The 24,753-nt window shown below is 45.2% G+C and overlaps 1 protein-coding gene across 2 annotated transcripts in view; it reads right to left on the bottom strand.

Annotated features, from left to right (window-relative positions):
- The window catches only part of LOC135916607 (glycosyltransferase 8 domain-containing protein 1-like), a 95,025-nt gene extending 71,192 nt beyond the window's left edge, over positions 1 to 23,833 (bottom strand). For both annotated transcript variants that reach the window (XR_010568984.2, XM_065450038.2), the window contains exons 1-4: positions 23,625 to 23,833; positions 12,456 to 12,560; positions 6,040 to 6,335; positions 353 to 440 (exon numbers count right to left, since the gene is read on the bottom strand). Coding sequence is in view for 1 of the 2 variants with exons in the window: in XM_065450038.2 (XP_065306110.1) it covers positions 353 to 440; positions 6,040 to 6,335; positions 12,456 to 12,560; positions 23,625 to 23,667 (532 nt within the window). In the remaining variant the exon portion in view is untranslated. The remainder of the gene's footprint in view (positions 1 to 352; positions 441 to 6,039; positions 6,336 to 12,455; positions 12,561 to 23,624) is intronic.
- Between the last annotated feature and the right edge of the window lie 920 nt (positions 23,834 to 24,753).

The following is a 24,753-nucleotide window of genomic DNA, read 5'->3' as shown; positions in this document are numbered from 1 at the left end:
TGTAGTACTCAGCAAAACTCTGGGAGAGTGAACACGTGATCCTGAGGCAACAGTTTCATGGTGATCTCGTCCTGCCTCTGGTGTACTTCTGCGGCATGAGTGGGCGTGCAGTGGCTGGCAACTCTAGATATTTCCTCTTATTCGATGTACCAAACGCATATTACTGCAGACAACATACTATGGCCTTTAAAAAGATCCCAAACCAGTCTACCGTGAAAACAACCTGCTATAGCCACATTAGGTATTTGCATAAAATCCATACTTTAGAGCAGCATAGAAGATACTGTTAGACAACAATGTTAGTAAAAATGTGAATGTAGTAGTAAATTTAGAAGGTAAGGGCCTACTGTACCTTGCACGATGACATCATCATCCAGCACTATGACTGGACCTCTCAGTGAAGGCAGCAGCCGGCTAAGGTAGAGCTTGGCGTGCGGCAGCTGAAAAGCAGGTTGCAACAGAGACATTTAGAAAACAGAGTCAAAAGTATTCCAGCAAAGCTGTTTATGGCTGGGATCTGGAAAAAAAAATTTGCCCTAGATGTTAACAAAAACAAATCATCATCTGGGCCTAATCCTGGCGATAGTGCAGGAAGGGTCCAAGCTCAATGGCACATACCCCTGTGAGCTCAGGCCCCTGTGAAGCACCCTTGAACTACCCTTGCCACACGTGGGACCTAAAGAGGTCCCACTCTCAAAGGTAAGAACAGATCTTTTTGGAAAAAAAAATGTTTTGTACATACAACTTTTTCAAAAAGGACTTAACAAATTATCGGTGCCAACAGTGCAAGAGGGCTACTGCCACTGCTCACGTGTTCTGTTTATCGTATTCTTCCACAGCTGGCTCTGTTGGTGCTCATCAATCCAGGGTAGAATTTCACTTCTCTTCTGCCACCGTAATGGGGAGGCTATCTTTATGGGGGTATGAGCCATTGCTTAAGGGGGTATGAGCCATTCATTGTCTTGCTTGCATGAGAGACACATTTAATAACAGAGGTGATATGTGAATGTGTGTGCATACCTATATCGCCACAATGACCCCAGATTAGGCTGATAAATATGTTTTTACCTTTGCTCAATATTCTGGCTCACTTCTGTGTAGTGCACAAAACAGCTTTGCTGGTCTTCCACCTTCGCAGGGCGGAATAGCTTGGGAATTGTTTTAATTACATTTTTATTTATTTATTTAAGCAACCTAAGGGACCATTAGGCCATTACATAGGGGGGGATGGAAAAGGTCAAGCGTAAGTGCAATGTCTACAATGTAAATAATATACGAAAATATTAGGTACCATAAAGAAAACTGAAAGAAAAGAATTTGACAGAGCAAGCTATCAATTTTTGGTCTCTAGATTCTGGAACTTATATTCAGTTCTTTTGACTGTCCCTATGCCAAATACTATTTCCCCATGTCTCTCAGCCTGCATGAGAACAATTTTAATGGGCATTACAGCCTAGCATGACATTGCAAATGCGGAAACTGCATTTTCTAGGACATGATTGCTGCGCACAGTAAAGCTCAAACTTCTTAGGATAACAGAGTGCAAAGCGAGCAGAATCCTAAAAATTCGCAGGTCACCGTATAACAATTAAAGGCACAACAAAATTTGGACCATGTAAAGAGCCTAGTTTCAGATGTAGTAGATAACACATAGGAGTGTCATGAAAAATTTTCCACTTCAAATATGAGCTGAAGTGACACAAAATGTTCACAAGAATAGACATTTCTGACACTGAAACTTAAAGAACAAACAACTGGTCGATCAAATGGTAGATCCAATGGAAATGCGCTAGCATTAACCTTTCACCAGCCATAAGTAACCCAACAGCTGAAGCACACCACAAGGCTCCCTAACAATGCCTTAGACCTGCCACTTCATGCTGTGCTCAAAGATACGCACCTTCACAAGGCATTTCTGAACCTGTCATATGCCACACGCAACCTGCAAAGTCTGCTGCAGTCCACCACAGCGCGATTCCTTCCTCTACCCTGGTCGTCTGCCAGCTAGGAACACCGAAGCGTTACGTTGCATGCCACCTGTATTCCTACAGGTTCCTAAGGTGCGACATCTAACCACCCTCTCCCTCCTTTGCACACCGTCTATCACACCCTCCCCCTCATTCATCCCTCCTCTCCACTTTTGACAACACGCACTTTCATCATCATCCTCACTTTTTCACGCTCTCCCAGGTAACAGACGGGCGCCGCCGGGTTTCTATTTGCATGAGCGTGCCAATGCTGACGCATTAAAATATGCCACTATTGCTCGCTGGAAATGATGCGGAACCCTGAATACTGAGAACCAGCACAATGCCTAGGCATGACCTCATAAATATCTCGGAAGCAATGCTGGTAACTGCGTCATATCAGTTAACCCCAAGGTTAAAAAAGTTATACATTCTCTGTTTTTAAAGGCCAATGCTACAACATGAATATGACGCAGATTAATTTTGACCACCAGGCGTTCTTTATTCTGCACCTAAATCTAGGCGCACATTACGCGAATACGCGATGACATAGAAGTAGAGCATCTGCCTCCCCTGCAAGAGGACCGTGGTTCAAATCTCGGTGCCGCGCAATTTCCCACCGGATTAAAAAAAAATTTGCATGTTGACAAAATTGCATAAACAGGCCTGGAGTGCGGCCTGATCCCTGTGACCAGAACCAGTAACGCACTGCCTCACCAGAGCAAGATTGGCCACCCTGGTGCAGTACATGGCCACAACCGGCTATATGACTACACCAATCAAACCCCAGCCCTCAGTCCCCAGCAGCTGCGAAGCAACTGACCATTGTGGCGGTCAGCATTTTGACAAAGCAGAGGGTGCTAAGAATCTCTGGATCCGGACAGGCCGCCATTGGGATGTGATCCTGGCAACATTAAATGGTGGAAGGTTATCTAGTGAGGCGAGTCTAGCAGTGCTATTGCTATTGCAGTGCTATTGGAGGAATTAGCGGGCATTAAATGGGATGTAATAGGGCTGAGTGAGGTTAGGAGGACAAATGAAGCATATAAAGTGCTAAAAAGCAGGCACGTCCTGTGCTACCAGGGCTTAGCGGAGAGACTAGAACTAGGAGTTCAATATCTGATTAATAAGGACATAGCCAGTAACATACAGGAACTCTATAGCATTAACGAGAGGGTGGCAGGTCTTGTTGTGAAACTTAATAAGAGGTACAAATTGAAAGTCATACAGGTCTACGCCCCTACATCCAGTCATGACGACCAGCAAGTCAAAAGCTTCTAAGAAGACATGGAATCGACAACGGGTAAAGTCAAAACAAGATACACTATACTGATGGGCGACTTCAATGCCAGGGTAGGCAAGAAGCAGGCAGGAGACAAGTCAGTGGGGGAATATAGCATAGGTTATAGGAATAGCAGAGGAGAGTTATTAGTAGAGTTTGTAGACCGGAATAATTTGCGGATAATGAATAGCTTCTTCCACAAGCGGAATAGACGAAAGTGGACATGAAGGAGCCCGAATAGCGAGACTAGAAATGAAATAGACTTCATACTCTGCGCTAACCCTGGCATCGTACAAGATGTGGACGTGCTCGGCAAGGTGTGCTGCAGTGACCATAGGATGATAAGATCTCGGATTAGCCTAGACTTGAGGAGGGAACGAAAGAAACTGGTACATAAGAAGCAAATCAATGGGTTAGCGGTAAGAGGGAAAATAGAGGAATTCCGGATCCAACAGGCATTCGGGTTTAACTCAGAAAGAGGACCTTAGTGTTGAAGCAATGAACGACAATTTTATGGGCACCATTGAGGAGTGTACAATAGAAGTCGGTGGTAACTTCGTTAGACAGGATACCCGTAAGCTATCACAGGAGATGAAAGATCTGATTAGGAACGTCAATGTGTGAAAGCCTCTAACCCTACAGCTATAAGAGAACTGGCAGAACTTTCGAAGTTAATCAACAAGCGTAAGACAGCTGACATAAGGAAGTATAATATGGATAGAATTGAACATGCTCTCAGGAACAGAGGAAGCCTAAAAGCAGTGAAGAAAAAACTAGGAATAGGCAAGAATCAGATGTATGCACTAAGAGACAAAGGTGGCAATATCATTACTCATATGGATAAGATAGTTCAAGTGGCTGAGGAGTTCTATAGAGATTTATACAGTACCAGTGGCACCCACGACGATAATGGAAGACAGAATAGTCTAGAAGAATTTGACATCTCACAAGTAATGCCGGAAGAAGTAAAGAAAGCCTTGGGAGCTATGCAAAGGGGGAAGGCAGCTGGTGAGGATCAGGTAACAGCATATTTGTTGAAGGATGGTGGGCAGATTGTTCTAGAAAAACTGCCATACTGTATACGGAATGCCTGATGACCTTGAGCGTACTGGAATCTTGGAAGAACGCTAACATAATCCTAATCCATAAGAAAGGGGATGCCAGAGACTTGAAAAATTATAGACCGATCAGCTTATTGTTCGTTGCCTACAAAGCATTTACTAAGGTAATCGCAAATAAAATCAGGAACACCTTAGACTTCTGTCAACCAAAGGACCAGGCAGGATTCCGTAAAGGCTACTCAACAATAGACCATATTCACATTATTAATCAGGTGATAGAGAAATGTGCTGAATAAAGCCAACCCTTATATATAGCTTTCATTGATTAGGAGAAGCTGTTTGATTCAGTCAAAACCTCAGCACTCATGCAGGCATTACGCAATCAGGGTGTAGACGAGCCGTATGTAAAAATATTGAAGGATATCTATAGCAGCTCCATAGCAACCATAGTCCTCCAAAAAGAAAACAACAAAATCCAAAAAAAGAAGGGAGTTAGGCAAGGAGATACGATCTCTGCAATGCTATTCACAGCGTGTTTACAGGAGGTATTCAGACACCTGGATTGGGAAGAATTGGGGATAAGAGTTAATGGAGAATACCTTAGTAACTTGCGATTCGCTGATGATATTGCCTTGCTTAGCAGCTCAGGGGACCAATTACAATGCATGCTCACTGACCTGGAGAGGCAAAGCAGAAGAGTGGGTCTAAAAATTAATCTGCAGAAAACTAAAGTAATGTTTAACAGTCTCGGAAGAGAACAGCAATTTACAATAGGCAGCCAGGCACTGGAAGTCGCAAGGGAATACATCTACTTAGGGCAGGTAGTGACGGCGGATCCGGATCATGAGACTGAAATAATCAGAAGAATAAGAATGGGCTGGGGTGCATTTGGCAGGCATGAACAGCAGGTTACTATTATTCCCCAAGAGAAAAATGTATAACAGCTGTGTCTTACCAGTACTCACCTACGGGGCAGAAACGTGGAGGCTTACGAGAAGGGTTCTACTTAAATTGAGGATAACGCAACGAGCTATGGAAAGAAGAATGATAGGTGTAACGTTAAGGGATAAGAAAAGAGCAGATTGGGTGAGGGAACAAACACGAGTTAATGACATCTTTGCTGAAATCAAGAAAAAGAAATGGGCATGGGCAGGACATGAAATGAGGAGGGAAGATAACCGATGGTCATTAAGGGTTACGGACTGGATTCCAAGAGAAGGGAAGGATAGCAGGGGGCGGCAGAAAGTTAGGTGGGCGGATGAGATTAAGAAGTTTGCAGGGACAACATGGCCACAATTAGCACATGACTGGGGTAGTTGGAGAAGTATGGCAGAGGCCTTTGCCCTGCAGTGGGAGTAGCCAGGCTGATGACGATGATGATGAAATCTAAGTGCACTTGCACATTTTTGGCCCTACCAAAATGCGGCTGCCATGGCAGTGGGGGATCAAATGCGCAATGTTGAGCTCTGCAGTTCAATGGGCTGCCACAGCGGGTGTTTTAATCACTCTGCACTGCCTGCACTGACTGCTAGAGTGCTATTTAAAGCTGTTAACAAAAAAAGAAACTGGACAAAAACAAGTCTTGCAGCTTAGGCTAAGCTGCTTCAATAGTGCGTACTGCCCATGTATAAGCTATTTAGCAAAAATGAAACTTCTTTGCACTTGGTCTTCGAAACGGTGCAACCTCCTCTCACAAATGACAATATAAAAATCCAGAAGCCTCCCTTACTTGCAGGATGCTGGCAAGCTCGGGAGCGATGAGTGGTGTCTGTGGGAACGTGAGCACCTCGTACTGGAACTGCGCGAGCTGTGCCTGGTGCATCCAGGCATGTAGATGAAACTGGGTGGCGTTGTCCGTCACCACGTGGAAGTGCAGCGAGGAAGTTGGCCGGCGGGTGTGACGCACTGTGCTCACCATAGCTGCTACAGCGCCTCCGAGACCAGCATTGGATGTTACCAGCACTACGTGCACAGGAGCAGAGGATCCGCCCAGGCCACCTTCGTCGGACTCGACCAGAGGTTCACCTGATTGCAATGTTTGGTCGTCAAAGAAAACACTGCAATCGATGTCACCACCCCAAGCCTATCTTCACCCTGCAACAGCTGAGCCAGAAGTGTACTCGTCCAGGGTGTCTGCACCAATATCGCCAAACACGAGCCTTCCTCAAGCAGCGCCCAGCTCTTTTTTATTTGCTTGCCGGAGACAAACCACACTCGTCAAATCATCAAAGCAAATGTATCAGCTAGTTGATTGTTCATCTTCAATGTGGGAACGGTGCTAGAAATTCTGACACAGATGAAGGCACACGGACAACGACATGTTGCACTGAAATGTGGTTTTCCATGTGCCTTCATCTGTGAGCAATTTTCTAGCGTTGTTTGGCACATTGAAATCATCAACTCACTTTGTGTTGTGAATTTGAGTTCTTGCACTTGAACACGTTCTATGATAATTTCAATTCCTGTCTGAGAGCGGTTGTGTCCCACTAATATTTTGGGCGAATAAAAAAGGTAAGCCACACATTTATCACTTTCTTTTTTAATCCAATTAAGTGAGCGAGAATTAGAATTTAAAAAAGACGAGCACATTTCGTGCCCTTCTCTACAAAAGAACTCGAGTAAGTGGTTAAAGAGACACGAAAGAGCAAATCAAAATGAGCTGCATTATAGTGTATTACCCTTCTCCAATACCACGAAAGCCATTCTTGCCATGAGAGGCTGCTTAGAACTCCAGAAAAGAAGGACGGCTCACGACACAGACGTGACATTCCCGCACAAGCTTGCCACGACGTCACAGATGTTTACGGTGCCTTCTGGGCCTAGTTAATTTCTTGACGGTGAAGATGGGCTGCATCACATACTAAACAAGCCAAATACTGAACTTCACAAGTTTTAAAGACTTTTGCTGCACCACAATGGCCCATATACAAGATAACAAAATGAAATATGTGACATCACGATGACCTACTTGTCACTTGGGTTTCAGTGCGAAATTAAAAACAGGAAGTTTCGCCCCCATTTTCTTTTTTAGGAATCAACCTCTCACTGAAAAATTATAGATACTACACAGTGTTTAAAGAATACTTGATTAGTCTAAACTGGATTTAGTGTTTCTCTGTAGTGTCATAATGACATGACATTGTGGAAATTTTTCTTTTTTGTGCATGTTAAATGAAGGTTGTAATGCCTTAGTCTATATGTTAGGAAAAACAGCCAAGTGCCCTACATAATTTTCTGCAATACTTGTTTCTATGAAGCAGTTTTGGCTTTGGTAGTAGAAAGCGAATGTGTCATGACGTTACGGCACAGAAGCTGGCTCTGTTCCTGCTACCACTTGCAGCTGCCACAGGCAAGCGTAGCCTGACAAAACACAGGCAGCACACTTGCTTACTTTTTAAATGTGAAGCATTTCTTAGCCTAGTCAAAGCCAAGGTGAAACACAAAGCCTGCCAAGGTCGCAACGTTCGTTGACGATGTGTGCTGCGCTCACACACACACTTGCTCGCTCACCACTACTACATTGACGCCGCCGCCTGCCTCCACTCGACGGTACTAGCCGGTATTGGTGGAAGCACCACAAATAGATGTGGCTCGATTGGACTAGGTGAGCCATGTTGGCAATAGGCCTCTACTTCCATATACAACAATGGGTCCTCGAAAGTATCAAGCAGAAGAGAAGTGTAAGAGTGCAAACTCCCTGCTGAGACTACTGAGGTGTGCGATGGGTACCCAAGTTGTAAGGCAGGAGGCAAAGCAATGGGACGATGACATATGCGCGGCTGTGGAGCACGAGCAGGCAGAGAGGCAATGCTCGGTCAAGGAGCAGCGTACTGCTGGGAAGCGCGAGCAAGAAGAGAAGTGACGGGCGGCCAAAGAACAGCGATGCGCCGAGCCGAAGTTCGCCGAGACTAAGTGGCACCGATTAGAGGACCGGCAATTGCAGAGTGCAGATACATATTTTCAAAAGCACTCTGCCGAAGAAAAATTTCATGGCACATGTGGCGGTCCTCGAGCGAGTGTTTTCCCAGGAGGAAGCGAATTAGTTTAGGCTTTATGCCACTTTCAGAAGAGAAATGCTTCGCACTGACTTAGATAATCATTGAAGATTACTTCTGCGGTAGTTTTCTTTAACAAGCAATACCATCATATCTAGCCTTATTGCTACACGATGTCAGCAAATTTTACTTTGTGTCGTAACATCACAATATTGTCAATGACAACCGAGACCGCTAAGACAACTTCAATACATATCAAGTAAAAATATCTTTTAAATGTTTCCCAACCCTCGTGCTTGCATGATCCTTTTGCACATGAGAAGCATAAGCAATCTGAAAACTATGTGTCGGTACTGCTTTTGTTTAATGCAGTGCAAGGGCCTACACCAGCAATCTCCAGTCACCACTGTCTCACATTTTCACACTCCTAAGCCTGCATACTTTGCAATCTTGTGCCATAAACTATACCTCTATCGTCCTCGTGTAGACTTTCTTTCCCTCGGCACCCATTCTGTTAACCTAATATACCACCAGCTATCAGCTCCATGCATTACATGACCTGCCAAGCTCCATGTCTACCCATTAAAGGGACACTATAGAGCAACACCAGAACAGTTTACACTGGCCAAACATTCTTTTAAAATCCAAGTTCCATTCATTTGGTCAAAGAGGGTTGATTACCTGAGAAGAATACAAAGACCAAATATCTTTGTTTGAATTTCCCACTAAAACATCTGTGTCAGGTCGGTACATCGGTGTGGCATCACAAATTTTGAATTATTTTCTGCAGTAAGGCCTTATTGATGGAGGAAACATTCTCTAATCTTGCTGAGGTGTGTGTACAGATTATTTAGAAAGAGTGTAGCCCATTCTATAGTGGTTAAGAACTAACAAGACATGAATAGGCACTGTCAAAACGTCATGGTGTGCTGGGGCAAGAACTTCAAGGTGACATTGTTATCTGTCTTTTGTTTGTAAATCTTTTCTGGCGTAACAAGTCATCTCTCACAATTAGGAGTGGCTGTACTCGCTATTGCTAAATCATACTTCCTTGATACAGCCCAATCTAACATTTCTTTTCACTGTCTCTTTAATCTTCACTAGCAATTCAGCTGCACCTGTTTGCCCTCTCATCAGAACGATCTTCATTCCGTCTCCTGATGTTGTTCCTATCAATTTCTGTTCCACTGTGTAATTTGCACATGGCAACTAGAACCTCCTCTGCCACATGAGTGCTTGTGGTGAGGTCTATCTATGAAGGTTAACTTTCAAATAAATTTTAGTTGCCAGCGCAGCGGCATGTCGTCTGCACTCCCTTGTCTCCCATGCAGTGCTCAAGTTAAAGACAAATCATATGCCACTAAGAAGCCAAATTTTCGTCCTGATAAGCTACAAATGGTGTTAGTCGGTGTCGCGTATTTGTGATCTGGTAAATCCATGTGTGGTTCATGGCAACCATCAGACAAAAGTTCAGGTGCAGCCTGGTGCATGCACTTTTGAACTGACCAATCAGGTGCAGCATGTGCCAACCCACTTGGCATCAGTGGACTGGTGCTTTTAGAATTACTGCCTTGGTACTGCGCCACAAGTGACATCTGCTCAGCCTGACAGTGTGAATGATGACACAAATACTATGTGAGCTGAAAAAAGCACCAGCATATGTCATGCTTGGCACAAATATTCATGTGCCAAAGGCTATTGCATACACTGTGCATTGTGTTAGCAGGCATCACAATGAAGCAACGCCCATTAGTGGTCTTGCACTGTAGTACCGAATGTCCTCTTGAGGCTTCTGTCTTTAGCAAGCCCAAGTGCAAATGCTGTTACATGCAGCCACACTTGTCCACTAACCCTGCTTACTTACGGGGTGTGCAGGCTCATCAGTTGCACTTTCAAGCTTTTATCCGCTACTGCAGTAAAACCTTATGACTTCCTGCGACCACAATAAAACTTAAGTTTAAGCTTAAAGGGACACTAAAGAGTGGAAAAATGATTTCTTCTGTATTAGTAGATTACCCTTCCACACACACACACAAAAAAAACACCACCCCTACCATGAGAATACACCTGGTAAGCCAGAGAAAAGCACAAAGATGAAAGATGGGTGGCGCAATCGCCTTCAAGTTCCCACACCAGCAAACCGTCATGCCATGGATTTTGACAGCATCTGCTATGGCCCAGTTAATTCGTTTGCGACAGACTACATCGTGTTCTAAAAGAGTCAATGACTGAGCATGGCAAGTTTCAGGAACCTTTACTGAGCTAGTGCAGCCCAAATATGAAAAATATACTTTGAAATCCCTGACATCACACTCGTGTACTGGGGTTGCTGTTTCGGCGCAAAATTCAAAAAGTGAAACATTGACTTTCATTTTCTCTTCTGGTAATCCACCTATTATATTGAAATTAACGACAGCAGGCTTATGAAACAATGCTTTATCAGCCCAAATTGGATTAGTGTTTTGCTTTAGTGTCCCTTTAAGCTTAAGCAAGAAAGCCTCATAATCACATCGTGCTTTCTGCATATAAAGCCCAAGAATTTAAAGCTTAAGTTAAGAAAAGGCAGAGATGAACAAGGAGAAAATTATTATCATAGCAGATACAGATAAGTGATTCATCATTCCTTTTAATGGCTTCAATTTCATTAATGTCATACCACTTCCAAAGAAACTAAACGTGCTAGCACTATCAGATGTCACACAAAGGACGTTGCAAGGATGACTAACTGATTGATTAGGTTTAACATCCCAAGGCAACAAAGGTATTATGAAAGGGTTCTCACATCCCAGGCATTGCGAGTGTTTTATATTCCACCCTCACATTGAAATGCAACTATGGCAGCAGAGATTTGAACCCCCAACCTCAAGTTCAGCAACTACTGGGCTGCCACAGTGGGCATTTATTTGTAATGGCAAATTGGGCTGTTCATTTCAGAGCGCTCACACGAAGCTTCAAAGGTAGTTTAACCCTCTAACAATGACGTAAATATACGGCGCCATGAACAAGTCCAAAAATGGTCGATGCCGTATATTTACGGCGCCGTCTGTACGTTAAAAAAGCGCACCAATTTCCGAACTTCTCTTTTCTGTCATGTGTTGCCACTATGTAGGAATACAGGGAATTTTTTTCGTGTGCCTCCCTCCCTCAGTTTTCATTGCATGGCTATTTTTTTTAGCTAGTTTGCTCCCACGCGTCTATATGCTACCGCTCGCGCATTGGCGCGCGGATGGGCGGCGGCTTGGGTTTTGTTCTGCACATGGTTTCGGCTATTTGCGCTTGTAAAACTGATGGCTATCTCGTTACTAATCGCTCAAACGGCGACTGCCTGTCTCTTGCTCGTTTAGAGCTCACAGGGCTGCGCATAGGAAGGATGCCACCATGCATGCGTTTCCGTTGCTTTTTTTTTTCTTTGGATACTCGCGAAAACTAATTTCCTCTGGTTGGCGATAAGCTGAAGATTAGCGGAAGTTTGTCACACGTTTTGCTTTTTTGACGGGCACACAACTACACAGTTTTCTTGAATGTGCACACCTACGCTGTTCTATTACGCTATGAATGTACATATTAGTGTAAAAGCAGGAACATTTCAGTTGTGCAAAATATTCTCGTTTGCATATTTTCAAAGCACTGAACTATGTGTATAACAATGCATCAAATTTTTAATTAATATAAGTTTATTTCATTTTTTATTGTTGTTATCGATGAATGAAGAGTACATATATACCAAGTGAAAATATTTTTTTTCTCACTTTACGGTCACCCTAGAAAAATTCTGGTAAATTTTTTTCGAAATAAGTCCCTCAGGAGAATTGGAATCTGCAATATAAAAAATTGACCCTGGGCGGTTGCATATGGTGAAAAAAATCAACCCTCGAAGGGTTAACGAAGTAACTAACCTCCAGCGTGACAATAAGCACACTCATATAGTGTTAACAAAGCAGAAATAATGCTACAAAAGGCTCTTGATTTTTGTAACACAGCTTCATTTTCATTTTGCACGACCATCAGAGTGCTCTTACAGCACTATAAAATGAACAGTCAAATGTGCCATAACGTCTCGAGGCATGAAATGCAACACTGCAGGCTACGGCAGCAAATTTCCAGTGCCTGTTCCTGAAAGAGCATGCCAAAATAAGGCAAATCTCATTACCACCCGCAGACCGGCCAAACGAGAACTTGGCCTCATTGGAAACCATGAGCCGGTAGCCATAGTAGAGGCCAACAAGGCACGTCACCGCCAAGGAAGCGAAGAGACCTGCAAAGTACATTGTTCTTCTGGTGACAATGCAAAAGAGGAACAAGTTCAAGCAGACATGCCCCTGATAACATGGTCATGTGGTGCAGGCTATTTTCAAACAGCACTCCTCTGCTTGCTGTGAAAGCATCACAAACCTGTATGAAGGAAACAGATTAGAAAGGAGTTCCATGTCAGGCAGACAGACTTGCCGAGCCCCCTTTGGTGGTGCCCCTCCTACTTCCGCATTGATTTTAGGGGAGCAGGCCCCCCGTGGTTGCCGGACCTTCCAAGGCACTGTTTTGTTCAAGGTAGTTCTTAGCGACTCCCTTCTCACAACTGGCCTTAACCACCCGCTGTCTTCCCCTATGTTCTCTGGGCTAGCTCGGCGGCTAGAAATTATCACTTGCCTATCATGTGGTGAGGCCACAGTTCCCATGAGCATTTCTTTACACTTATTTAATGATTATACTTTGAAATGTTCATTTGACACTACCTCTTAGCTTTTTCTTGTTTATTCATCAATGATCACTGAGGTATACTCTGGTGATAGACGATAATATCACTGCAAGTGCTTCCACAAAACAAAACAAACAGTGCAATTTCAAGTGAAAGTTTGGACACTAATGATGCCATGAATAAACATCTTGCAGCCGAGAATAGGGTGCTACATTACAAGTGTACATGTTCTACCAATGCAATGGCTGCTCCAATGTTATGCTGCGTGGTCGCACCATAAGATAATTTAAATCTTTTTTTCTCGGCTGCTCTCTACAAACTTCGTTTTGCAATTGTGCCCTCAACAGTAAAATATAAAAAAACGTTAAGCACAAGACAAAAATATCTGAAGAAAATTTTTATTTTTCATTAGAATGTGCACAATACACCAAGAATAAGAATATTCAACAAATATGAAAATATTTTGCAGAAACGTTTTCAGCAATAGGCTGTCTGCCTGTGGGCAACACCAGGCAGAACACCGAGGGAAAGTTTCCCTGTGGAACTTGTACAGACAGTCCACAGTGAATGCAACACAAAGGTGTACCACTGCATTTCCTCTACATTAACTGTGTTACACCATTGCAGCCAGGGATTTCACATCACTGGTCTTTGTTCTCTGACGGTGCCTTAAAGAGAAAGCGAGCCGTGTACCAAACTTCATCTTCCTCGTCCTCTTTTCCTGCTTTAATCCAACAAAACAAGCTCACGGCCTACCCATTCAGTGTTGGCCAAAGAGATTTAGCAAGGAACTCTACGCTCAAAACCGTAACTCAGCAAAAAAAAAAAGAATTGTTTTGTTAACTGTCGGCAACACTATTTCATAGAGGGTTAATGCCTGCCTCACAGATATCCTTTTTCTTTGTCATTATTAAATTACAATTGTGGCAATAGAGCAGAAATTCAAACATTATTGTGAAGCATAATCTCACTCTGGAAACAAAACACTGCTGTGGATCCTTCCCTGAAATCATTACCTCTATGAGAAATTCATTTCTTGCTTCACTGTCCTAAACATTATTCTTAACCTTTTCTGTATCGCAGCGCATGAAAAAATGTTTCCCAAATTTCCCAGAATCTTGTCAGAAATGTAGCAAGTGACAGGCAGCCATATTTTTCAATTTAAGATCCCAAGCGGCCCATAGAATTAATAAGAACTACAGACAAAGCCACTAACATTATAATTACTCTGTGAGCATATACAGCAGCTTTAAGGAATTTTATGTAGCCTTCATGTGAGTGTTGTGTTAGGTGGCAACGAGCCTTTGTATGGGTATCTGCCACCATAAGTTAAATTGTGGAAGAAGCTTTCCACTAAATTTAGTGATGCGAGTTACAAAATTGTGAGAGACAATACTGACAGGCTAAGTTCCCAACGATGAGTGGTAATGCTCAAGTACTAGTCCCATTTCTTCAATAGACCTTGGCCTCAGCCACAAAAGAAATACTATAGCCTATGTGAGCTCTATATACGACACATTTACCTTGTCTAATTATGGAGCCACCATGCTTCAGAATTTGTCGCTTTCAGTGTTTTGTGCAACATGCATATGTTGCACATACATACATACATACATAGCAGCGAGAGGTAGTTTAGCCGACCGAGCACCGAAACAAGGTTGTTATTTCTCGTCGTCGTTGTCTCCCTCCTAGCCACAGCCCCACTGCTCCCTATTTTACAGTACAGTTATCTCCCCCACGGAAAAGGAAGCCGTCCCGGTGACCTACGGGTAAGACAGCACAGGCGGATCATAGTAGGGCTTGAGACGCTGGGCATGCACAATTTTGCGTCCACGACGGCGATGATCCAAAGGTAGCTCGAGGGGTTCCACAATAGAGTTGACTGGAGACATTTGTTTGATCACGCGGTATCGGCCTTGGTACTTCGACGCGAGTTTCGGTGACAGTCCAGTGGTAGAGGCTGAAACCCAAAGCCACACTAGCGAGCCAGGAGCATAGGATACAGGAGCATTGGGACTTTCTCGATGGTGCTTCTGACGTTGCTGGTCTTCTGATGTAAATATACGGGAAAGCTTGCGACACTCTTCTGCGTGTGCAGCAGCTTCGGATAGGGTAGTTGTTTCCGTGGAGTCAGGGCGGTACGGAAGGATAGTATCCATTGTGGAAAAAGGTTTGCGTCCGTACAGGAGAAAGAAGGGCGAAAATCCCGTGGTAGTCTGCGTGGCGGTGTTGTAAGCGTAAGTCAGAAAAGGTAGAACATGGTCCCATTTGGTTTGTTCGGATGCAACGTACATGGCCAGCATGTCACCAAGAGTACGATTAAAGCGCTCGGTCATGCCATTAGTCTGCGGATGATACGCAGTAGTGGTGCGATGAATGATGCGGCATTCTTTGAGGAGAGCCTCAATGACGTCGGAGAGGAAGACGCGGCCTCTGTCACTGAGTAATTCCCTGGGAGCTCCATGGCGAAGGATGATGTGGCGCAGGAGAAACCAGGCTACGTCACGTGCAGAAGCGCTGGACAAAGGGGAAGTTTCCGCATAGCGCGTAAGATGGTCGATGGCCATGATTACCCAGCGATTGCCATCTGATGTGGTTGGCAGAGGTCCATAAATGTCGATGCCTACTCGATTAAAAGCACGTGCTGGGCAAGGCAAAGGCTGCAATGGGGCGGTTGAACGACGAGGGGGATCTTTACGGCGTTGGCAAACCAAACAGGAGCGGACATAATGATGGATGAATCGAAACATCCCCCGCCAGTAGTAACGAAGGCGTAGACGTGCGTATGTCTTCAGTACCCCTGCATGCGCGCACTGGGGATCGTCGTGGAACGCTGCGCAAATATCCGAATGCAGGTGTCGCTGGATCACAAGCAACCATTTGCGGCCGTCCTGGAGGTAGTTGCGAAGGTACAGGAGCCCGTCGCGAATGGAGAACTGATGTGCTTGGCGACGTAATGCGCGATTGTTAATGGGTGTCGATGGGCTGGACAAAAAACGCAGCATGGACACAATCCATGGGTCTTTCTTCTGCTCCAGAAGAATGTCCGTGGCAGCAAGGGAAGACTCGGACAATGAGGCGTTCGGGAAGCTAGCCTCGTCTGTTAGTGGCGAACGAGACAAGGCATCCGCATCCGAATGTTTTCGGCCAGAACGATACAGTACGCGAATGTCATACTCCTGCAGTCGAAGGGCCCATCGAGCAAGACGACCGGACGGTTCTTTTAAGGATGACAGCCAGCACAGCGAATGGTGATCAGTTATGACGTCAAACGGGCGGCCATAAAGATACGGACGGAATTTGGCTATGGCCCAAATTATAGCCAGGCATTCCTTTTCTGTGACAGAATAGTTAGATTCAGGTTTAGTGAGTGCACGACTGGCGAAGGCAACGACGTACTCATCGAAGCCAGCCTTTCTCTGAGCGAGAACGGCCCCAAGGCCAACGCCACTGGCATCCGTGTGTATTTCAGTTGGAGCACTGGGGTCGAAATGGCGCAGGATTGGTGGTGACGTCAAGAGATGACGCAGCTTTGTGAAGGCGGCATCGCAATCCGGTAACCAGGTTGAAAGGTTGTGGCCACCATGAAGAAGCTGCGTTAAAGGTGCTATTATAGTGGCAAAATTGCGGATGAAATGGCGAAAGTATGACGCTAATCCAATGAAGCTGCGCAGTTCTTCCAAAGTCGTTGGTCGGGGAAACTAGGCAAGAGCTTGTAGTTTTGCCGGATCAGGAAGTACACCTTCTTTCGACACGACATGGCCGAGGATGACCAGCTGCCGGGCAGCGAAGTGACACTTCTTCAAGTCAAGCTGGAGGCCAGCATCGGCGATGCACTGTAGGACGCGTTCAAGTCGAAGTAAGTGGGAAGGAAAGTCTGGTGAAAAGATAACGATGTCGTCCAGATAACACAGGCATATCTGCCATTTGAGGCCGTGCAAGATGTTGTCCATCATTCTTTCAAATGTGGCAAGCGCATTACACAGGCCAAATGGCATCACGGTGAATTCAAATAAACCGTCAGGTGTGATGAAGGCCGTTTTCGGACGGTCTGACTCAGCCACTGGCACTTGCCAGTACCCGGATCGTAAGTCTAAGGATGAGTAGAATTCAGCGCCTTGGAGGCAGCCTAGTGCGTCGTCAATACGGGGTAGCGGATAAACGTCCTTGCGTGTGATCTTATTAAGTCGCCGGTAGTCCACGCAAAAGCGAATTGTGCCATCTTTCTTTTTTACCAGCACTACAAGAGACGCCCAGGGACTGTGTGAAGGTTGTATGACACCGCGTTGGAGCATGTCTGCAACTTGCTCAGCGATCACGCTACGCTCCGTGGCGGATACACGATACGGCCTGTGGCGTAAAGGCGCATGGTTGCCGGTGTCGATGTGATGGACAACAGTGGAAGTACCGCCTAAGCGAGACTGTTGTAGGTCGAATGACACGCGAAAGCGGTCTAGAAGATGGACGATCTGGGCGTGCTGCACTGGAGTGAGGTTGGGATCAATACTCTGGTAAAATGTTGGGTCACACGGCGGCGTGGGAGGAGAAACTTGAAGGGCCAGAGCGTCAACCGGTTGATTGATTGATTAGAAGAGTTTATTGGCGCAAGGGCCATATATGGCCAAAGAGCGCCAAGCTGATGATCAGTGCTTCTCAATGATATGTGAGTATTAATTGCGAGGAGTAATAAAACACGGCTGTATAGTGGCCTAAAATATTCACTAAAATGTGCAAAACATGCATGTGGTGCAATGAAGATGTAAAAACACCTAAAATTTATTCGCTCTAAAGTGCGTAAAATAATATCTACATATTAAAAATGACAGTGATTGATCGTTTCTCCGATGGCAATAGATGTTCCACGAGATAGGGATGATCAGTAAAATATGTAGAATCTGTAGCACTATTGCCTCAGCAAGGCCTTGAAAGCAAGGGCTGGGAGACACGTGCTCTAAGTAATGGTTTCGTTGCAGCTACTATCTCCAGGTGGAGGCCGTGCTACAAGTGGCCTGGCCAAATCACTTGTAAGGCGTCCGTTTCAGTTAGAAAGTTTAATACTGATTGAAAAGTAAAAAGGGGTTCATTGCTGAGAAAGAATGCTGGGTGTAACGGTGTCTGTTGGAGATAAGCAGAGGGAAAGTGCTTTTTTCTTTCTGCCTCTATTTCTGTGCATTGTATAAGAACATGGATAACTGTAAGCCTCTTGCCACATTTGGTACATGTCGGAGGTTCGCTTCCCGTCAAAAGGTAGGAGTGAGTGGCGTAAGTATGTCCTATTCTTAACCTACAAAGAAGCACTTCCTTATGTCTTGCTGTTCTTTCAGATATCCAGTTCCCTAATTTCGGCTTGATAAGGTGTAGCTTATTCTCTACTGCATTATCCCATTGGTCCTGCCAGTGCTTCCTCAGTTTGTGGCATAAGAATGGCTTAAGTTCTGTAGCTGCTATGGGTTTATTCACATCCGTTTCATTAAAGACGACTGACGTTGCACTTTCGTCAGCAGCTACATTACCTTTTATACCCCTATGGCCAGGCACCCAACATATGACTATGTTTTGGTTGTACGACGGAGAAGCGGCGACAGAGAACGCCGACATGGAGACGGAGACCGACGGGTATTGAAGGGTCGGGAAAGAGGAGACGAGGCTTTGAAGGGCTGAGCGGCAGTAGCAGAACGGGACGGAGAGTCGAAACCGTTACTTTGTGCCCTCGGAGAATCCAAAGGATACCATGCACGCCGGCGGCAAAGCCGTGCTACATGCCCAGGTAGGCCACACGAATAACAGATAGGCCGATTGTCATGGGTGCGCCATGGATTGAGAACAGCGGGTGTAGACTGGTGGAAATATTGACGAGGTGGGCGCACGGGCTGCTGTGGCGGCCAGTAGCTGCTGGGGGGGGGGGGCAGGAGAATATGTTGCAGCTGCTTGCGGAGGTGAGGGAAAGGCGCTGGTTAGTTGGGATCGATTACCTGCAGAAGGAGGCCTTGGATTAGCGACAACGGCAGCGTACGTAAGTGGCACCGGCATAGGAGGCGGTTGATGAGCAAGTGGTACTGCGTTAGCGACTTGTTCTTGTATCAGGTGACGGAGATCTGGAGACAAGTGCGGCTCTGAGGCTGGAGGGACTGGCAGAAGAGAGAGTTGGCGCGCCACTTCTCGTACAAATTGCTTGATTCTTTCGAAAATTTCGGAACTGCAAGGAATAGAAATGACACCATCACTCAGAGCTGAAAGTGCGACGTCCGGAGCGAGAGCTCGGCGCGTAGAAAGCCGCTGTTTGCGCAGCTCCTCAGAGCTCTGGCAAAGCGTTATGATGTCGTTGACCGGCTGAGGATTCCTTGCCAAGAGCATTTGGAAGGCGTCGTCTTCTATGCCTTTCAAGATGTTCTTGACCTTGTCATCTTTGGTCATATCTGGGTCTATACGCCGGCAGATGTCAACTACATCTTCAATGTAGCTCGTAAAAGTTTCGCCCTTTTGTTGGGCACGACAGCGAAGCTGTTGTTCAGCCCAAAGTTTGCGCACAGCAGGGCGACCGAATACGTCTTGAAGTGCCGTTCGGAATGCTGACCAGGTGGAAAAGTCAGCCTCATGGTTGCAGAACCAGAGATGGGCGACCCCGGAAAGGTAGAATGGGACGTAGCCAAGCTTGTCGGCTTCAGAACATTTGTTGTGGGCACTCACTCGGTCGTATGAGGACAGCCAGTCCTCTACATCATGATCGTCAGTGCCATTGAATATGGGAGGATCCCGTTGGCGTGGCGTGGTAGGACTAGTCTCCTCAGGCATGGGAGATGTGACAGGGATCATCCGGCTTCGGAGTTCCAGGTTTGCAATAAGTCCAGCACCTTCCACCAAATGTCGCGAAGCACTTTGAGCAGCAAGCGTTCCCGACTAGAACGTTGGAGCAGCGAGAGGTAGTTTAGCCGACCGAGCACCGAAACAAGGTTGTTTTTTCTCGTCGTCGTTGTCTCTCTCCTAGCCACAGCCCCACTGCTCCCTATTTTACAGTACAAAAGGAATAAATTTGATGTGTGCAGTTAAACAGTATATAAGGCAGCATATATACCGAAGGCGCATGCAGGCTACCCACATTTGTTGCAACAAAACTAACTCACAGAAATTTGATTAATCCGATGCCAACATCTGCACATGTCAGTGCGCAACAAAAACAGGCAGGAATGCACCACGACTTCCGGACAGCCTGGGACACAAACTGACAGCCCACTGCATTTGGTGGGGAACAGCGGCCAAACTTTTTTGAAAAAAAAAGAACTCGCCCATAGGCTCCCCAATTAAATCTGATACATGGTGTCATGTAGAATTGAAAACAGTGACCAGAAGCAAGGTGATGGATGTGCTCTTCAAGAGTGCACAATGGGAGGATTGCTCCCTCCTGAAGGCTACACCCATCACTGGCTGCAGTGATACGAATTGCGATGACGATTGCAGTCATAATCAGTAGAAAAAAAGTTAAAATTGTCCCACCAACGACTGCATTACTCCAATACTGTCCATAACAAGTTAATGCTGCACTATGAAGATTGTCTTGGAAGGAAAGCTTCATTGTATCATTTTAATGAGACAACAGAGCTGTGAAATATGATCACATGCCCAGATCGATGTGCAAAATAGTGACTATCTTATTTATATTGAAAAAGCCAAATATATTAGACAAAAGGTCCATGACAGGTAAAAACATAACGAAAGTTCCAAGCAACTGAAATATGGATGGTCTGTGTCTTGTTTGCCTTTCATTGCAACAACCCAACTGAGAAATTAAATTCTGGGGTTTTACATGCCAATACCATGATATGACTATTAGGCACATCGTAGCGGTGCACTCGGAATTCGTTTTGACCACCTGGGGTTCTTTAACGTGCACCCAATGCACAGAACACGGGTATTCTTGCACTGCACCCCCACCGAAATGTGGTTGCAGCGACTGTGATTTGATCCTGCGCCCTTGGGCTTGGCAGCGCAATGCCATAGCCACTACGCTGCCATGGCAGGTATAATACCCCGCTAGCCTTTACACAATCTTTCACCGAAGATTGTCTAATGTGTCCCAGCCGAAGTCTTGACTCGTCATTCTCATACTGTTACAACAGTGGCAACTTCCCTGAAGGGAGAAGAGAACCGTGTGATCCATCTACGTACAGATATATAAGGGCATGTCCAATTGTGCTAATGTACCCTCTTAAATATTGCCATTGCAATGTTCATCTGAGATTCTTCGGTCGAAGTGACAGTCAGGCATAATCATAGGTACCAAGTGAAGCCAAATACTAACATGTTCTTGGTGGATATTACTTTTCAAACATTTAGAAGCTACATTATACCACGCTGAGGGCTTTTTTATGTTGTGCTGTCATTCTTTCTTTTTCTACAAAAATATACAGTCCACATGCTTGCACGAGAGAGAAACTCAACGGTCAAATCTGTGGGATCTACTGACCATACAGTGATAGCACGGTTTATGAACGCTTCTGTTCATGGAGAATTCAGTTCACAAACAGCAGCATTAGCAAAATTTTACCTCGATCCACAAACTCCATCTCAGTTCACAAACCTCGTACCGGGTTCATGGAGATAGCTTGTGCGATGTTGGCATGATCTCTTGTTTATTGTTAAATAAAACAAATCTACTTATAATAATATTACGTCTGAATTGATTTCTAAGCTTAAAGTGCAAGTTATCCATGCAATGAAATGTTCTTTCAATAGTACTGCAAAGCTTGAAAGAACGCCTGCAACCAGAATGTGTCACTGAATGTAATATCGAAGGATGTAGTGCAGAGGTGGTGAGGGGATCATGTGAAGAGATTGAGGTTGAGGTGATTGTGTACATAGGTAGGAGTATCCTACTGATACTTTGGAAACATGCAGAAGTGGTATGCAGTATCATGGATCTGGACATCGATCATGGAGGCACGGAGGAACTTGTGAAAGACCACAAAAGAGAAGCTGACAATAGAAGAACTTGCTGAGCTTCACTGTGAGCAACAGAGGGCTTTTGCAGAGGAACTTTATAGCGAGGAAAAGCATGACAGGGAGGCTAACAGCAGTGCTTTATAATTTACTCTTGACAAATCGAATTAATACCAGGACTTCATTGAGAAGCACTGCTGAAATATAATCAGTGGTATAGCAAGAATTCTTTTTAGGTGGGGAAAAGCCTGGGCAGGCTGCACACTAAGCTAGTTTCTTTTTGGGATGGGGGCATGTGTTCAGTGTGTCCTCCCGACTACGCCACTGAACACACCTGAAACGAACCTAGTGTTTAACCTGATGAACAACAATGTGGTCACTCATAACTGGGCGGTTAGGTTGCGCAATGTGCAAAAAAATAAAACAAGCGGCATTGCCAGACTTTGCCAGAACCGTGCCTGTCGCTTAGAGACAAAGAAGAGAGACGAAAACTCGTGAAAGATATCCACACGATGTTCTTATTGAAAGTGACCCTCCCTCAACAAATAACCGCCTGCTGCTCCCATGCCTGTCCCTCTAACCAGAAGTGTTCCCTCTATTCACACGATCACTTTACTATACTGCACTGTACAGTAATGAACAGCAAACATGTTTGTGTATCGACTATTAATGTGTTTAAATAAGTTATGTCGACATCATCAGAGTCTGAAATGATTAACTATATCTATAAGTTGTTTCCTAAGGGAAACTCTCCTTCGGTTCACATCAAATTTGGTTCGCGACGTGGGCCACGGAAATAAGTACGTGAATCGAGGCACCATTGTATTTCACTTCATGTTTACAGCAGAAAAGATGTCACAGAAAGGTTCGCTTCGAAAAGTGCTTAAATTTCAAGCCTGAGGCACAGGTTTCTCCTCCGAAGGCAGTCTTCCTCGTCAGCCACTACAACTAAGGTAGCTAGAATTGGTACAGCGTGCAAACAACGGCAAAGCAAGTCACTCTTAAGCAAACACTTATACGACTCCACTCAAGCAGTTCCTGGAACAAGTTCCCGCGTCCCGGCAGCTGTTTTCTCTTGGTACGTACGAAGCGCTTTCGGTTTGTTAGAAGAAACAAGCCGATCGGCGAATTGTAGCTACAGCACCCAGTTGAACATCTCCATTTTAATCACTCGTTGTTCGCGACAGCCGAAGCACTTAAATACTTCACTGCGCATGAATACGAAATCATTGTTCTTATAAACAAGCCCCATATCAGGCTTTGATGCCAATCAGAAAACTTAGTGCTCTCGTGTGCACCGCATTATCAAACGACGCACAGCGTAGGAACACTATCCCATAACAGAAACATCCGGAAAGTTTGTTCAGACGCGCGAATATGGAGCAACCTCGTCATCCGATCGTCGCCCTGAATAAATTCAAGGACGACCACTGACATCGCACTATGCGACCGATCTCTTCATTAGGCCCCTGCTGATATTCGAAAAGTTTCTGGGCACCTTAACGGAAACGCCAACGAGTGCGACTCTCGAAGAGACCAATCGCTGACTCTCTATAATTACGAGGGAAGCTTAGCGGCTGTAGACGAACCCACATCATACTGAAACGTTATTATTATTATTTTTTTTTCGACACGGTTGGACGCGCGCATACGGCTATTACAGCCTCTGTCGGACCCAAGCAAGCCGCTTACCTTTGACGAGGCAGGTGTTGTGCGAGCGTTTCAACATCGCCATCTTTTCCTACGTATGTGTGTCCTGGGAGTATTGACAATTAGACTAGTTTACTGTCATTCATCGCGCGTTAGCTACACAGGGCGAAACTCATTCCGCGCACAGCCGGCGGCAGGCACACATTTTACGGCGGTGTGCTTAGAAAAATAAACAAAACAAAGAAGCTGTTGCCAGACGCCCAAACAGACTTGGATAAAGACGGCCAGCAATACTCCACCGACAAAGTGCGACGAGCGGCTTGGGCGGCGCTAGGCAGCGCCAAGAAGGTTGAACTACGAAGGGAAACTAAAGCACGAACGACGCATGAGGAAATGCCAGATGTGATTTTTTACTCAGAAGACCAAGTGGAAATAGCGGCCAAAGAAATTGAAGAGGAAATAGTAGAGGGTACTGAAACTGATTGGACTTACCCAAAGTTAATGAGACTATTTGAGCGTGAGCTAGGTAAGGTGCGAGTCAGGAAAACGAGGCAAGGTATACGAAAACTCAAGAGCTGGTGGGATGAAGAAGTTAAGAAGGCCACAAAGAAACGTCAGGAAGCCTCCAGGGAACACAGGTATTCCAAAAGTAAGGGAGAGCCTGAAGCCATAGCCTGAAGCAGAAGTAGAGAGGATATGGGTAAACTACATAAAATGCAGAAGGGAAGCATATCCTATTTGATCAACGAGAAAATCAAGACAAAAGTGTCCCAGTGGCTGTCAGAAATAAGCAATAAAAAGGATAAGCAGGCAGCTAGAAAATTCTGGCAACATCTGAACTCCTTGACAAGCCTAGAGCAGAGGCATATAGTAACAGCTCAAGGAACTCGGTTAGACGGAGAGGAGGCAATAGAGCATATAGGAACCATGATGACGGAAAAATTTACAGAACAGAGAAATGGTACATGCAGTATGTCGGAGAGGGATAGCCCGGTCAACCCACTGCTTTCACTTGGACAAAGAGAGTGGGAAAGGGCCGAGAAGAGGGTACCAAGTAGCACATCGGCAGGCCACGATGGTATTCCAATTATGTTAAGAAAGTGGGCCCGAAATCTAAGAAAGCATTAAGGAAGGTGGTGAGCAAAATGCTAATGGATGGTAAAGTACCTGA

This window comes from Dermacentor albipictus, chromosome 2 (genome assembly GCF_038994185.2).
Source record: "Dermacentor albipictus isolate Rhodes 1998 colony chromosome 2, USDA_Dalb.pri_finalv2, whole genome shotgun sequence".
NCBI classification, from domain to species: Eukaryota; Metazoa; Arthropoda; class Arachnida; order Ixodida; family Ixodidae; genus Dermacentor; species Dermacentor albipictus.
This window is presented reverse-complemented; position numbering and strand designations above follow the sequence as displayed.